Source organism: Cyanistes caeruleus, chromosome 10 (assembly GCF_971803275.1).
Source record: "Cyanistes caeruleus chromosome 10, bCyaCae1.hap1.1, whole genome shotgun sequence".
Taxonomy (NCBI): domain Eukaryota; kingdom Metazoa; phylum Chordata; class Aves; order Passeriformes; family Paridae; genus Cyanistes; species Cyanistes caeruleus.
In genome coordinates this window covers 4,156,421-4,171,946 of record NC_141710.1, presented here as the reverse complement: position 1 = coordinate 4,171,946, position 15,526 = coordinate 4,156,421, and the positions used below count along the sequence as shown (strand labels likewise).

General features: G+C 46.8%; 2 protein-coding genes across 5 annotated transcripts; one reads left to right on the top strand and one right to left on the bottom strand.

Moving 5' to 3' along the window:
- Nucleotides 1-80: 80 nt before the first annotated feature.
- ING5 (inhibitor of growth family member 5) lies at nt 81-10,189 on the bottom strand. Of its 4 annotated transcripts, none has more exons than XM_086843191.1 (9): nt 10,027-10,176; nt 9,488-9,559; nt 7,123-7,289; nt 5,710-5,821; nt 4,838-4,931; nt 3,455-3,590; nt 3,235-3,296; nt 2,602-2,670; nt 81-2,349 (listed from the first exon to the last, which is right to left on the bottom strand). In XM_086843191.1, exons 1-8 carry the CDS (start codon nt 10,061-10,063, stop codon nt 2,628-2,630), a joined length of 723 nt encoding a protein of 240 aa, XP_086699317.1. In that variant the 5' UTR covers nt 10,064-10,176; the 3' UTR covers nt 81-2,349; nt 2,602-2,627. The 4 variants fall into 4 exon arrangements, with proteins under 4 accessions (XP_086699317.1, XP_086699318.1, XP_086699316.1 ...); XM_086843192.1 differs by lacking the exon at nt 10,027-10,176 and adding an exon at nt 9,686-9,912; XM_086843190.1 differs by having other exon boundaries at nt 81-2,670; nt 10,027-10,189.
- Nucleotides 10,190-10,232: 43 nt separating this feature from the next.
- DTYMK (deoxythymidylate kinase) lies at nt 10,233-15,470 on the top strand. Its single transcript, XM_086843189.1, has 5 exons — nt 10,233-10,391; nt 10,839-10,947; nt 12,128-12,218; nt 14,194-14,391; nt 14,926-15,470. Exons 1-5 carry the CDS (start codon nt 10,262-10,264, stop codon nt 15,034-15,036), a joined length of 639 nt encoding a protein of 212 aa, XP_086699315.1. The 5' UTR covers nt 10,233-10,261; the 3' UTR covers nt 15,037-15,470.
- Nucleotides 15,471-15,526: the final 56 nt, after the last annotated feature.

Below are 15,526 nucleotides of genomic sequence, written 5' to 3'. Positions count from 1 at the left end.
CGCGCCTCACCCCAAAGCGCCAGCGCCCCCTGGCGGCCGGAGGCTGCAACAACACCCCCACCCCCCATCATCCTCACACATTTATTCCCAAAAATACTTTATTTATAATATAATCCAACATCTCCAAGATCCAAAAATACAGATATACATTTCTTATATATTTTTTTAAACTTTACATTCCTTACTTTTGTGGTTTTTTCTTCCCCCCCCCCCGCCCACCCCCTTGTTTCGGTAAAAGGGTGAAAGTTGGTTTCGACCTCCAGTTTGGACGAGCTGCAGTAAAGCTGGGCCCCTGGCAGGGCTTTTGGGCAATGTTTAGTAGGGCATTCCTTAAGGGATCACCCCTCTCCAGGAAACATTTAACACTGTACATTCAAAAGTCAGAAGATTTAAATCCTTTACTATGCAAAAATGAAGGCTGCTGGTATTTCTGTCTACACATTTGTAAAAAGTCTCTATGACCAGGTGTAAGAGGGCAGGAGATGCTCCTGAGCCCATCCAAGCCCTGAACTGGCATGTTCCCAGTGGGAGAGTTTATTGCTGGTATCAGATCTCAGATGCTGTACACATGACAGATGTTGTAAAGAAGAGGAGACTGTTGTACCCTACACTATTCGTCATTCCTAGCAAATTATCCTTCCTTTTGAGGACCTTCCAGAGCTTGTTTTCCTTTTTGCTTTGCTGGTTCAAGTGGAAAACACTCTTCAAAGCCCCAAAAGTACTTCTAAAAGTGTGTTTTGTTATCCTACCTGACCAGAATTTTGGAGCTGAGGGAAGTCAGCTCCACACTGGCTCACCCAGAGCTGCTCTCTTCCCTCAAGGCATGTTTCCAGCAAGATCACCAGAGTGGAAATTTGAGATTGTTTCAAATCAAATGCTTAATACATGGTAATACCAGTACCAACAAAGCCTTAGGAACAACAGGAAGAAAAGCTGTCTACAATACCATTGGGTGGAAGGGGAAAACAAAACCTGGAACAGCATCAACATGGGTTGTCAGGACACAGCAATGCTCCAGCTCAGACCAGTGCAGTGGGTGAAGGAGGAGCAGCTCTCACCCTCTGGGGACTGGATGACAGGCTGGCTCATGAGGTATCACAAATTTGCTCTCATGAAGAGGCAGGAAGAAGAAGAGAAGAGGGTTTGCTCTACTCCAGGTTTGTGTGCTGTTCCTCCTCCTTCCATCCAGCACTCTGGCTTTAATATCCCTGCCTGCTGTCCATGTGCCATTCTGTGGCAGCAATGACAAATGTGCATTTTCATGCACAGAACTATGGGAACTTCAGCTCCCAGGGATGCAATGTAGTAAAGACACCTGCAACATCACACTGGAAATTACAGGACTCTGAAGACAGGGATTTTTTCCTAAAATCCATCCTTTTTCCCTGCCATAAATCAATGTTCACAGAAAAGCTGCATCACAACTGAGAGGTTTCTTCTATGTCAGCAGCAGGCACAAAGCCCCACAAAGGGAAGGAGAGGTGGCAGGAGCTGTGTTCTACTTTCCTTCATTACAAAACATGAGTAAGAGGCTCGGTGTAACAGGAAAAGCCGTTTTTCTTTTGAAAGCAGGTGCCAGAATCTGAGTAGAAGTGTTTTTCATCTTCTGTGCTGTTTATTCAGCAGAAGAAAAGTTTATCTGGGAGTTTCTTTATGCCTTTCTAGCAGTCTGTACCAAGAGCTCCTGCACACTGTATTGGAAAGCAGCACACAGCCCTGCACAGAGCTGCCACCAACACCCACTAGGGACCAGAGCCAGCAAAGTTCATGAGATTGGGGCTTTTTTTTCCTTCTTCCACCAGCAGGATGGAAACCTGGAACACCTTTCCCCACTACATCTTTCCTTGAAGGCAGGTAAGCATCATGATGCAGAAGACAGATACAAAGGCAAGACTTTGCTCTTCCCTCAACTTCTGCATCCACTGTTATCTCTCCAGAAGGAAAAAACAGACTTTTGCTTTCCAGCTCCTGATTTCCTCTCTCCCTTCTGCTGCAGCCACTGACACTGTGCTAATGCAAGGATTCACATTCATCATCTGAAAGGCAGCTAGAGAAGTCAGGAATTTGTGGCCCATTAAAAAAAAAGACAAGAAGTTACGTTACAACATTTCTGAATGGCCTTCTTCAACAGCAGAGCCACACCATCATGGGAACAAACAGTGTCTTCATGGTGCATTTCCCTAAAACCCGATTTCCTGATTTACCCGTGTGCCACACAGGCAATCACAGCTAACAATTCAGGCCTTCATCTTATTTTGTGAATAAATCTGACCTTCTCTCTCTCTCTCTCTCTCTCTCTCTCCAAGAATACTGTAGGTTTCATCTTCACAGTGATGTACTTAAAAGAATCTGCAGGGAAATGGAAACAGCCAGAAAAGGCAACACCCTCCCTCAGTATCATTGTGCAAGACTAACATCAATAGAATCTCCGTGGCAAAGGGATTTTGGACTCCCTCCCAAAGTCTTAGGAAAGAACAGGAATTTCAACTGGCCACTGGATAATTAAATATCATACTGGAAAAAGATGAAGGATAGATTAACAAAAAATAATCAAAGGTAATATTGCAACATGAATGAAGGAATATATTAAATTCTTCTTGCCTAGGCAGTGTATCCCTCTCTACTCCTTACTTCTTTTTCTTTCTTTCCTGAACACAACGAGGACAAAACCTGTAGGAAAAGAGAGGCAGTAATTAGCCCCTGAAATTAACAGGACAGAGCCTGAGAACTGCTTTTAATATCTGTGCACAAATAAGCCTGTTTCTGACAGGTCATTTGTTAATTTGATTAAAATAGTCCATTAGATAAAAATAACAAGCCCAAGATCCATTCCAAGACAAGCACATAGTAAAACCCTGAGAAGTCTTCAAAATTTGCCTCCAGAAGTGAAGTACAGAGGTACCTGTCTCTGTTTTAAGCACAGCTACAACTACTGACAATAGAGCAAACCTCAGATGTAGCATGTCCATGTTTACACAAGCCTCAGGTCAAAACCTGCTCTGTTTATCAGTTCTGCAGTTCTGCTCCCACCTAAGACTTCTGTGGAAGTGGATTTTAACAAGAAGGTTTGTCTTGCATCTTCTACCCTAAAACATAACCCCCAATCAGAGAGGATGCAAACTCTCTGATGAGAAGAGCAAAGCTCCTCTGTCAGGGTCACAAGAGGGTTTTAATTCTTGTTGAGGCAAACTGCAGCCTGATAAAAATCACAAAACTGAATGTTGCCACACTCACCATTTCCCTTTTGGTTTGGTGGTCAGGTCCACACATGCAAAGTGGAACCACTCAATTGGACACTGCAAAAGAGAAAGGAAAAACACACAGAGGAGATTCTTAGTGGTTCACAAATGTTCCCATCATTTGGTATGAGCTAACTGAGCAAGGACCCCCTCCTTGGATTGTACAGGGTTGGGAGGCAACAAACATCTGAAAAATCAATATCTCAAGTGCTTACATCTGGGTTGTCACAGCCAATCATCTCCCCATAGGACACCTGGTGACACAGGCAGTAGGTGGGCTCATTGGGATCCACTGGCATATCCAGGACATCTGAGGGATGCACTGACAGGATGGTATCAGCAAACTCAGACCTGTGGGCAAGGACAGAGTCAGGACAAAACACTTGTCAGCTGCAGACAACATTGTCTTAAAGGGGCATGGCTTCCCACTGCCTGAGGGCAGGGTTAGATGGGATACTGGGAAGGAATTCTTCCCTGTGAGGGTAGGAAGGCCCTGGCACAGGTTGCCTGGAAAAGCTGTGGCTCCCCCACCCTGAAGGGTTTACGGCCAGTCTTGGAACAACCCAGGCTAGTGGAAGGTGTCCTTGCCTACTGCAGGGGCTGGAATGGGATGGTCTTTAATGTGGCTCCAAACCCAAACCATTCTGGGATTTGGTGTTTCTAAGATCTAAATCTACTTGGTAAAATCAGTGTTTTACAGTACCTTCCCTAAACCACACTGACCCTGTTTTAGAGTTTGTGTTACATTGCCACAGTCCAGTAATTAAAATCATAAGGTAGTTTGGATCAAACACAGTATGACCAAAAATAATCAATAAAGGGATTTATAGATGTCATGAATAAAGCAACAAAATGATCATACAGATCACTCCTGATTGTGGGTAGAATAACCCTGGAGGGTAGAATATCCTGTTTGGGGTTTTTCCCCAACCTGTTTCAATATACATTTTTTCTCATTGTCAGGCATGAGTGAACCCTCTTACCCTGACAGGGATGTGCTGACATGCCAATAGCAGTCCATAGCAGTCCACTTTTAGTTACCTGTCCCTCCATTTAGCCAACGGAAAATATCAGAATAAACTGAGCCCCTTTAATATAAATCCCATCTCAGGGAGGGGACATGCTTTCCTCCTTCCCTCTCAAAACCAAATCAGATTATTCAAGGCTATCTAGGATACAACCCTTTGAAAACAACCCCCAAAATTCTCAAAGACTTCTAGAACAGCAGCACATCAGTTTCTGTCCTGATGGGCAAGTGAGTTTCTTTTACCATCAAGACCACAAGCAACTGTTAAAAATAGCCTTTTGAGAAAAATCAAAGCTATTTTCTCCCAGCTTGCCAACAGCAACAGGGAGGCTGATCTTGTCCTTCCAGTCAGAGTGTTCCAAGCATGCTGAGCTTCCACATGCCAACCAAGGAGTTAATTAACAATGCTGGCCTGTCCTAAGCAGGACATTAATGAAATGGAGTAAGACCAGAACACTCTTAACACCGCTCGCCATCCGGACATGAGTCATAAATAGGGTAATATGAGCCTGTGGAAAATTCGTGAAGAGTCAAGCCCAAGGCCCTGGAGCTGTGCCTGGCTCTGCCTTACCCTCCTTTGAGCTTCTTTTTCTTTGGTGTATCTTCTTCAGATGTTCTCCTGCCTCGACCACGAGAGCTCCTTTTGTCTTTCTGACTTCGTCCCTCTAGAAAGGAAAAACAACCCCATCATTTCAGCCTGAGTGGCAGAAAATTCCCCAGCTGCTGTTCTTTTGATGCAGCTACTGTCCTGAAATCCCTATTTCAAATGTAATTGAATAATCCTTATTATATATGTAATTGAATATGCTGGCTGAAATGCATTTTTAAGCCACAGATACACCAAATTGATAACAACTGAGCACCAAACTCTCGTGTTTGCAGCTTTGGCAATAGCACAGGTCATGAACAGCATTACACTTGATTAGGCTTGCAGTATTTTTTTTTTTAAATCTCAGTCTATTTTTAAACACAGTTAATAGATTACTCAATAACTAACATGACTTTCATCTCCATCTCCTTGCTCTTACACCTTATTTCATTGTTCAAAGACATAAAGCTGTGCTGTGCTGCTATATCCACATTCAAATGTCACTGTGATCACACAGTATTTCAGTATACACGAGAGAAACTGGTTCTCTTCTTTTAATTCCTAGTTTTTCCTGAAACTTAGACTGTTACACCAGTGCAGTTTTGGCACAGCACCCTCCTTAGAACCACTAACAACCTCAGGATGATCTGTGAAACAGTGACACTAAGTTTGATCCCAGCACCACATTTTTCTTCATCTTTTGCCCATGGTAAACATTTTGAAGAGCACTAAAAACAGAGAATGGCACACTTCTTTCCTTCCTCCAGAAACAACAGCCTATTTTACATCTCAGCCCTCCTGGTTTGATATTCTAAGTGCTGGAAAAGGCTCTCAACTGTGTGAAATTAACCCACTTTTCAGGCTTCGGGATCCAGGGGTTTCAAAGTTGCTGCCTTCCAGTTTATCTTTGAGATCAGCTTCAAACCGTGCCAAGTCTGCATCCAGCCGGCGGATGTGCTTATCCACCTGCACCAAGAGGAAACCACAAACTGAATTAGAAAGAAACACACAAAAAAAGAGCCCCAAATGAAAACAGGAAGGGCTAAAACTTGTCTGTTATCAGCATGAACAGTGTGGTACTGCAGAGCAAGGCAGGGAAGGGGTACAGGCTGGGAAAAGGGAAATGGCACACACAAAGGGAACGAGGGAGGCAAAAGCACAAGAACCCAGTCCCTCCATAAGAATGCAGAAAGGAAGGAAAAGGGAGGCAACATAAAGGAGAGTCAAAGCAACTCAGACTAATGAGTTTCAGAACAAAACAAGATTAGATACTAAAAATAACTGTTTCATCCCTGAAATTTCCAAAATTCGAAGATAGTCCTTGAGATGTGTTGAGTAGAGCAGTTAGGGTTCTTCCCCTGGTACTCCAATGTCATGTGCATGAAATAATTTTAACAATAAATACAGAGGCTGACTATCCTCAATATCAAGTCACACATTAACTAAGTACCCTGTACTACCCTGGCTGCAATGAAGTGATTTTCAGAACAGGGATTTTAAGCCACCATCCCCCAACTGTGCTGCTGCAATACTTTGTCATTAAATGGGTTCACTAGTTATCTAGGGCATCCATATTCCTGGCACATAATTTCCTTTTTTACAGTGTTTGATGGCAATCAAACATCTACTGCAGCTATAGCAAAACCCAAAGCATCTCTGCAAGCTGGACAACAAACACTTAGTACAGTCAAAAGGATTCCCCTTACTCAACTTTCATCCAGGGGGTAAAACACAAGAAAATTAGAATTATTCAAGGGACAGGAAAAAAAAAAAGTGCAAAGCTGCATCTTAAGAAACAGAATTTTCTCCCGAGGTCCATTGAGAAAATTTTGATGTCAAATAAAAGGCAACAGAGCAGGATTCCTGCTGTTCCTCCACAGCTCCACAGCAGCTGGCTTAAAAAAAAAATTTTGCTTTCAACTAAGTGTGCCCCAAAGAAATTATCAGTGACAGAGAGCTGCTGGGGAGGAGGCAGTGAGGTAAATTTGCTGGCACAAATTATCACACAGCAAACAAGTTACTACTGATAAAGCCACCCCCAAGGGGGATAAACTCACTAATTTTGCAGCAAAATGGAAACCTGGTACCTAAGGAGAAAACTTTTTGGGGAGGCAACAGTGAGAAACAGAAGCTTGAGGACTAATAATTTGTTTTGATAAGAAATTTAAGCCAAAAAAAAAAAAAAAGTCAGGGAAAGCTGACACTGTGAAGCATCTCCACATGCACCATTCCAGATGATGCCTGTTCTTCCACGGCTCATGGCTCACCATCTCATAGGTCTGCATGGCCAGCTGCACTTTGTCATCACTGTACTCTTTACACTTGCTGTAGGCACTCTGGATCTTCCTCAGGTGCTCCACTCTCTCCTCAGGCAGCATGTTCTTCACAGACTCGATGTATGCTGCTGCCAGGCTGTCGATCTCTGCTTTCTTGTCTGAAAAAAAAGCAGGTATTCTTGTTTTTCTGTTTCCATTTAGGAGACTGTAGTAGTTTAAATTTGCCAATTTAGTTTCCTCACCAACACACCAAATAATGTGGGGGTTTTAAAGCACTAGCTAAAAATCACCAGAAAACATACTCATTTCTTGCTGTGAGATTAGGAGAAAGGCCAAACAGGCTTAAAACTTAAAAGGAATGAAGAAAGTTTATTAACAGAACTACAAGAATAAGAAACCAGAATAAAACCTTCAGAAACCTTTTCTCCCCACCCCATGCTTTCCCTTGCCCAGCTGACAACACAGAGACAAAACTGGTGGTTAAAGCAGTCCCAGCTATACAACAGTCTTTACACCAGTCTTTGCAGAGAAAGAAGTTCTCTCTTATCATTCCATGGAGAGTTCTCCACAAGAAAAGTTTTCTCATGGCTTTTTATTCCTCTGATGGCACAGTTTGTTTTGCTTTTTTTTTTGAAAAATCTCTGCCATCATACCCTCCTCCCATTTCACACCACTCTGAGGTGTGTTCACGGCCCATGAACTCAAGGGGTTTTTTTAAGGCTAAGTTATTCAAAGGCAAAGGTTCTCTTCCTCTGTCTCTGTGATCATCTCTGGGAACAGAGGTTTTCTCTTTTTCTCTTGGGGGCCAAGTATCTCTATCAACTCTCACTTCTCTCTCTGTTCCAGCATCTCACGAGATCACAATTACTTCACCATCTGCTCAGCTTCATCAATGGATACCTTTGCTCAGATCTACACTTTGAAATATTTCATTCCCCCCTCAAATACTCTTCCATGAATTAAAGGAGTTTTTCAGAACATTATTGTCCATCTCCATAGCCTTACCTAAAGAATATTTCAGCTTATTAAAGCATCTCCTCATTCTCCTTCCATTTGAGGTGTGACCCCTTCTTTTACTGACTTCGATAGTTAACGATGTCTCTTTACATGTTGATCACTCTCACTTTCCTCTCTCTGGAAAGGGATTAAATCTGCAGGTCTCATCTGGGCAGTGAAAGGGTTTAAATCTGGCCCAAGCCACAGCAGGTATTCATGGTGATGGATTTCAGGAGTCTGTCTCTCTCAGCCCAGCAGAGGCAGGGAAGGAGCAGATGGTTCCATCAGGGGGGAAGAGCTTTGGCCACCCTGCTGGTAACTGAACCTGGAAGCTTCCTGGGAGAAGCCAGCACAGCCTGGCCCAGCCTGGGGCTGAGCCCCTGAACCTCCATTCCCCACCTGGGGGCCACTGGAGTCCAGCTCAGCCCCCTCCCTCCAGGCTGGGAGCGGGAGGGAAGGATGAGCAGCTGCACTAAAGCTCTGTTACCTTTCAAGGCTGGAAACAAGGAGAGCCAGAAACTCCTGAGGTTAGGTTTAAAAGGTAAGGTAATATTCACTAAGGTAATCTCACTTTTCAGTGGTCAAAAGTACTGTCAATTCTCAGAACTGGCCAGCTATAGGCCAGGTCTCAGGCAGAGAAGAAACTCCCAGCAGCCTCTCTTAGAGCCAGCAGTTCCATGGGTGTTCCTCACTTTCTTTCCTTAAATGCCAATCAATCAAAGAGACCCTTCCTGACAGCTCTTACTCTCCCCTCAATTCCTTAATGCATTTTCCGTTTTAAAAAACAAAACCAGTTAAGTTAAAGGTGTTCACTCTTTGACACTTGTGGTGTGATTCTGCTTTCTCAAGCGTTCTACAGCTAATTCAGAAGTTAACTTACAGTTAATTCACAGTTAAGATCAGAAACCAAACCCATAGATTCACAAGTTTCAGCCTCTCTTCCCACATGCAGAACATTTTATTTGTTGCACACTTACTATTTTGATGGTTCAAAATGAAATTAACTACTGTGCAGCCAGACACCAACAAATACTTCAAAAAGGAAGGAAAAAATTGTCCTGCAAGGCCCACAGGAATCTAGAACTTGTTAGATATGGAAAATACGTGGAAGGAAGGCCACACAAGTGGCCACTGAGTACAATGATCACAGAGCTATGAATTTAAACTGGAAACAAGATCAAGCCCTGCGATGTGAGCTGTATCCTCACAGGAAAGAAATAAACACTGAAGAGCACTCAGAATGAGAGAAGGAGCAGCAGTAGAGGAGAGACACGTCCTCTAAAGCCCAGCCTCCACTGGGCTTTCCCCATCCCTCATGCCAAGTTCTCTTGGCTTTGCTTGCCGAAATACCTGCACCTACCTTCTGTTCTCTGATCCAGCTCCCGCATCAGCTGGAAATTCCTCTGCAGCTCACACGGCAGATTCTCAATACCTGCAAGAAAAATGCTACTAAATACTCTGAGCAGCCCTGTCAATGGAAGGTGTCCCTGCCCATGGCAGGAAGTGGAGATGAGTTTTAACGTCCTTCCCAACACAATCCATCCTGTGGATCACGTACCGTGAGCCGCCCTTTCCCCTCAGCAGCGCTTGAGCACCTGCCTACACACTGGGCACTGGGCCGGCACCAGCGGCCCACCTGAGGGGAGAGCGGGACCCCCGCCTTGCTGAGACCCACAGCCGCCATGGCCTCACGATCCCCCTCCCCACCGCGCACGGGTGACGTAGCCCGGCGCAGGCCGATGACGCAATCACAGTGTCACCCCCCCCCCCCCCACCCCTCATCCCGCCACGCTGCCCGTGGCGCAGTTTTAATTCCCGCGCTGCCGCTGCCGCCGCCGCCCCCGCCGCACTCCCGCCGCCCCCGCCCCGGCCCCTCTGCCGCCCCCGCCCCGCGCTCACTGTCCAGGTAGTGCTCCAGGTACATGGCAGTCGCCATCTTGCGGCCCGCGCGCCGCTCCCCGCCGCCCGCCGGGCCCGCATGACAAGGCCCGCGGCCTCATCCCGTATTCACGGCCCGCGCGCCGCCCATTGGCCGCCGGGGCCGCCTGCGCTGCATATTCATGAGGGGCGGCCCGGGCGGGGATTGGCGGGCGCGGCGGAAGGGGCGGGGCGGCGGCGCGAAGCGCGCGCGGCGATGGCGGCGCGGCGCGGGGCGCTGATCGTGCTGGAGGGCGTGGACCGCGCCGGGAAGAGCACGCAGGGCCGGCGGCTCGTGGAGGCCCTGAGGGACGCCGGGCACCGCGCCGACCTCCTCCGCTTCCCGGGTACGGTAGGGCTGGGGGGAGCCCCGGGGAGGGACGGCTGGGTGCCGTCCGGCGGCTCTCGCGGAGCACCCCAGCTCCGGGCTGACCCCCACGTCTGGACAGAGGGACCGCCCCCAGCCCTGACCGATAGACCCATCCCGGACAGACAGATAGACTCTCGTCCTGGATAGACCGACCGCCTCTCCCCAGCCTGTCACAGGCGGGTAGGTCCCCAGCCCCTTACGGACTGACCCTCTCCCACCTGTGACAGACTCACCTTGGACAGACAGACAGACTACCACCCTGGATGGACTGACCTCGCCCCATCCATGATAGACAGATAGACCCTGCCCTGGTCAGACCAGTCTCCCATCCGTGACAGACAGACTCCCCCCCCCCCAGACAGATGGACACCCATCTGGGAAGAGCAATTTAGGACAGCCTTTGTATCTTCCCTCTTTCCTACAGACAGAACCACTGAGATTGGGCAGCTGATCAGCTCCTACCTGGGGAGGGAGAAGAACCTGGAGGACCACACCATTCACCTGCTCTTCTCTGCCAACCGCTGGGAACACGTGTAAAGATGATGTTTGTTCAGTTGTAAAAGAAAGATGTGTTGTGTTGAATCCCATGGGGTTTGAGCTTGCAGTGGGTACAGAAGGTACAAGAATGTGATCCTGTTTAGACAGGAAAACGGGCTGGAAATGGTGTCTTAAGGGGTCTTACAGCTTTGGACTTATTCACAGAGTCACAGAATGGTTTGGCTTAGGAGGGACCTTAAAGCCCAGCCAGTTCCACCCCTCTGCCATGGGCAGGGACACCTTCCACTAGCCCAGCTTGCTCCAAGCCCCTTCCAACCTGGTCTTGGACACTTCCAGGGATGGGGCAGCCACAGCTCCTCTGGGAAACCTGTGCCAGGCCTAACCACCCTCTCAGGGAACAGTTTCTTCCCAATATCCCGTGTAACTCAGCCCTTGTAATCTTGGATCAGATCCCACAGTTCTTTTTTTTTTTATCATTAGTGCCGTATTTCCAACTCCTGTGCTGTACTGGATTAAAAAATTGGGGAGCTGAGACTGAACCAGCTTAGAATGTGAATTTACTCTCTCCCCTGAAGATGTCTTGCTTCACCAGACAGTCCTTGTGAGTCACAGTGCTTAAGGAATTGTGCCCAAATTTTTCCTGTAGCCACAGGCTATGTTCAGCCATAACTGCCTGTGCTTGCTTTAGTCACAAAGTCTGTGTGTGGATGTGAGGAAATCAGTGTTGGCTGTTCCTGTTACCTGGAAATACAGATTTCAAAATGTTCTCATTTAACAGAAAAGCTTTGCTGGCTCTGCTGTAGTGGCAGTGCCAGTTGGGCTGGGACAACAGAAGGCAGATGAGTGAGCTCTAAGAAGAACTATCATGAATAAAGGTGGCAGAGTGTATCACAAAATCTACTGCACCACGTAAAAAGGGGAGAGGACTAAGCTGTCCATGTCAATATAGCTCATCTGTGATTTTGCCTGTAAGCCCTGGAGCTGTCTAGAGCAGTGCCTAGTAATTGGCACCCTGAGTTTGGGTGTCATGAAAGGGTATTTGGTCAATGCCTGGTGGAGAATACAAACAGCACTTCACCTGCCATCTGCATCACAGCTGTCCCTGCCAGTGATCTCCCTTAATGACAACATACTTGCAGTTTTAGATGAACTCTTTTCATTTCTGTCACTATAACAGAATGCAACTTTATTATTTTATTTCCCACACGGTTTCAGACCAATGATGAAAGAGAAACTACATCAAGGGATCACGGTTGTGGTTGACAGATACGCCTTCTCTGGAGTGGCCTTCACAAGTGCCAAAGAGGTGAGTGAGACCTGCAGCAGCCCCTGTCCCTCTCTGTTTGAGGAAACGGCTCCAGGTAGAGGCTGTTGGTGTGAATGGCCCAGGGGCTATTCTTCTGGGAAATGAGGATTGGAAATGAGGGATGGAAGTTTCAGCTCAGATATTAACACGGGTCTGCCCTTCCCCAGAACAAGCAAAGAAACTTGTTTGCTGACTTCTCGTAAGACAAAAAAAAATTTGGACAGAATGCTGGACTGGAAGCTGACCTGTGTGACTCTGGAGAGTGATTCTTGGACTTCATTAAAGACTCTCTGTACTTGCTCAGGCTGCTGGCCCACACATTTGTGGAGCAGAAGCATGTACATCAGAAGGGACCTGTGGAATTCACAAAGCCCAGCCTCCAGCGGGGCTGACATAAGCAGGCTGCTTGAGCCTACATCCAGCCAAGGTTTGATTATCTTCAGGGATGTACATCCATTCCTTTCTGGGTTCTCTGCTCACTTTCAGAGTAAAAGGGATTTTCTTCACTTAGCCTGAATTTCTGGATTTCCAGTTGTGCCTTTTGGCCTATCTCTGCTTTCAGAACAAGTCAGCTCTGTCAGCCTCCCTTTGAGCCATTCTGCACAGGCCCTCTTCTCCCACTCCTTCAGATGTGTCCCATTCCTGTTGAGCAGCCATCAGTCCTCTAAGAGTATCCTGTGCTCACAGAAGCTCCAGCCATGCCTGCAGCACCAGCTGTGGCCTACATTCATTCTTGCCCAAGCCATTCCCTGCTTCCTGGAAGGACTGAGAAGATCCTGGGCCCCCAGGATCTCCTACCTGCATCTTCTTCCACCCTCCTGCTTTCCTGGACATTGTGTAGCTTGGGGCTTAACCCTGAGACAGATGCATTGAAGCATTTAGGTGCTAATCAGGTATCTGCAAAAGCCCCAATTTAAGAGCCAGGATGTGTAACATGAGCTGAGTCACCCCAAAATAATGATCCCAAATCCACATGGGCACAGCAAGGAATGTTCTGCTGCTTTCTGGTGGGGGAAAAAGGGTGTCTAAAAGTGTCCACATTTCTTTGAATGTAGCTGGTGACCTCCAGGGCTCAGCCATTGGGAAGCAGGGATGGCATCCTTAGCTGCTGGAAGGGACCTCCTCTGCTTCTTAAAATAATGGAGTTTGGCATGCTTTTCACTCAAGAAGCATTCCTAGAAGAAGGGGAGATGTTGATACCCATACCTAACATAAAAATCTACTGGCTGCCAGAGCTCACACCCAAGATGTGGCACTTCCAGCTTCTCTTACCCCCTCATGGGATTGAAAAAACCCACTGCACATACATCCACAAAATACCCAGACTACCAGGATACAGAACATCTGGGGAGAAACTGGAGGGCAGATGTGCCAGCTCCTCTTAGAGGGATTTAAGATGTGGATGAGCAGTAAGTGGACTCTGTAGTCTCAACCATATCATGGATTCATGAGCCCTGATGAAAGTCTTCAGACCTGTCAACAAAATCCAAAAGCTGAAAAACTGTATCTGTTGTGTCTGGGCTGAAATTCCTGAGTAGGTGAGTATTGGAAATGAGCCTCCATGGACTCAGAGAGATCTGCATTGCAGCTGTGTGGTGGTTCTGTTTGGGAGCAGCTTTCTTTTGGACTGAGCACGTTTTGGAGTGGTAATGTCTGAGTGGAGGCTCAGAATGTACCTTGGTAGAGCTCAGATGGGGTCTGCAGAAGAGGCATGAAAAGCTTTCACCCTCTTCAACTTAAATAGGCACAAGAAGTGCTGAACACCTGACAAAACCTGCTCATCCCCATAGGACCAGGGCAATTCCCACAGGGTAAGCTGGGATATCACCTTGTCAGGTTGTAGCCTGTGCTGAGTGTTTTGGGTTGCAATTCCTGCTGTCCTTGGCTGTTCCTTTCCCACTTCACTCTCCAGCCAACCTGCTGCTTTCCTGTCTTTGTGTCTCACCTCAAACTCGGTTGTCTTTGCTTGGGACAGAACTTCTGCCTGGACTGGTGCAAACAGCCTGATGTTGGACTCCCAAAGCCAGACCTGATCCTGTTCCTTCAGTTAAGCCCAGAAGAAGCAGCAGAACGAGGGAACTTTGGACATGAACGTTATGAGATCAGCTCCTTCCAAGAGAAAGTTCTTCAGTCCTTCTATTGCCTTATGAAGGACAAGACCCTAAACTGGAAGGTAAGGAATTAACTCTAATGGGCTGGTCATGGCCTGAGGTGGGGGTGCCTAGTGACAGCTCCCAAATTTTGCCTGTCACATCCCTGTGCTGCCCCTTCCCACTTCTGCTCAGTGGGACATGTTGGGGACCAGCCAAGGGCACTGTGAGATGTGGCAGAGAGGGCACTTCCCTGTTCCAGGAGAACCTGGTCAGCTCTTTTTACACCTGAGATGAATCCCTGTCTTACCTGCCTGTGTCACACACCCTGGAGACTGCCAGCAAACAACATGCAGCAGCAGCTTCTTCTGTTTCCCTTCACCCACCCTCACATCTACTTAAATGTCTGTTCCTACATATATTGGTTTATCCCAAATCCACTCCAGAAACTGCAGAGAGGAGGTGTAATTGGCTCATTTCACTACTCAGGAAGAGTGAAAACTGAGTAATGGGGGGATAAGCAGATGTTAACAAGGTTTTTCTCATTTGTTGGTGTCCAGTAACACATTTCTGTATTCTCTGTTACCTATCCTGTATTTTTGTTGTCTTGGAAACAGACAGTGGATGCTTCAAAGAGCATTGAAGACTTGCACAGAGAAATCAGGTCCATTGCAGAGGAAACTATACAGAAGGTTCAGAATAAACCTTTGGGAGAACTCTGGAAATGAAACTTCATACAGGTCTAAAAGAATAAGGGAAAGGTCACTTTCTTGGATCTTCTGCGCTTGGATGACTGTGACATACCAGCAGCTGCAGTTTAGATCCTGTGCATTCTTCTGGGTCCAACATGCTGCTGATGTCCTTGCTGTTACCTGCTCCTCCCTTCCATCCAGCATAGTCCCCTCATTTTTAAAATGAGTATACCACAAGTATCAAATATCCAAATATCAAAACCTCCCTCTCCCAAGCAGGAGCTCCTGTTCCAGCTCTAGTCCTGGAGTGAAGATGTGGGTGTGGAGCCCAGGGCCATCCCTGGACCCACAGTTCCCATTTTTAGGGAATTGCTGTGTTTCTGATCATTCTTCCTCTCTAGTAAATGCATCCCCCCCCCATGCTCAAAGCAGTTTGTAGAGGACTTGCAAATAAATTATTCTCTTAAGCATTTGGCACAGGGCATTTTTTTTTCTCAGTATGATCATTTATCTTGTAGAAGGATAT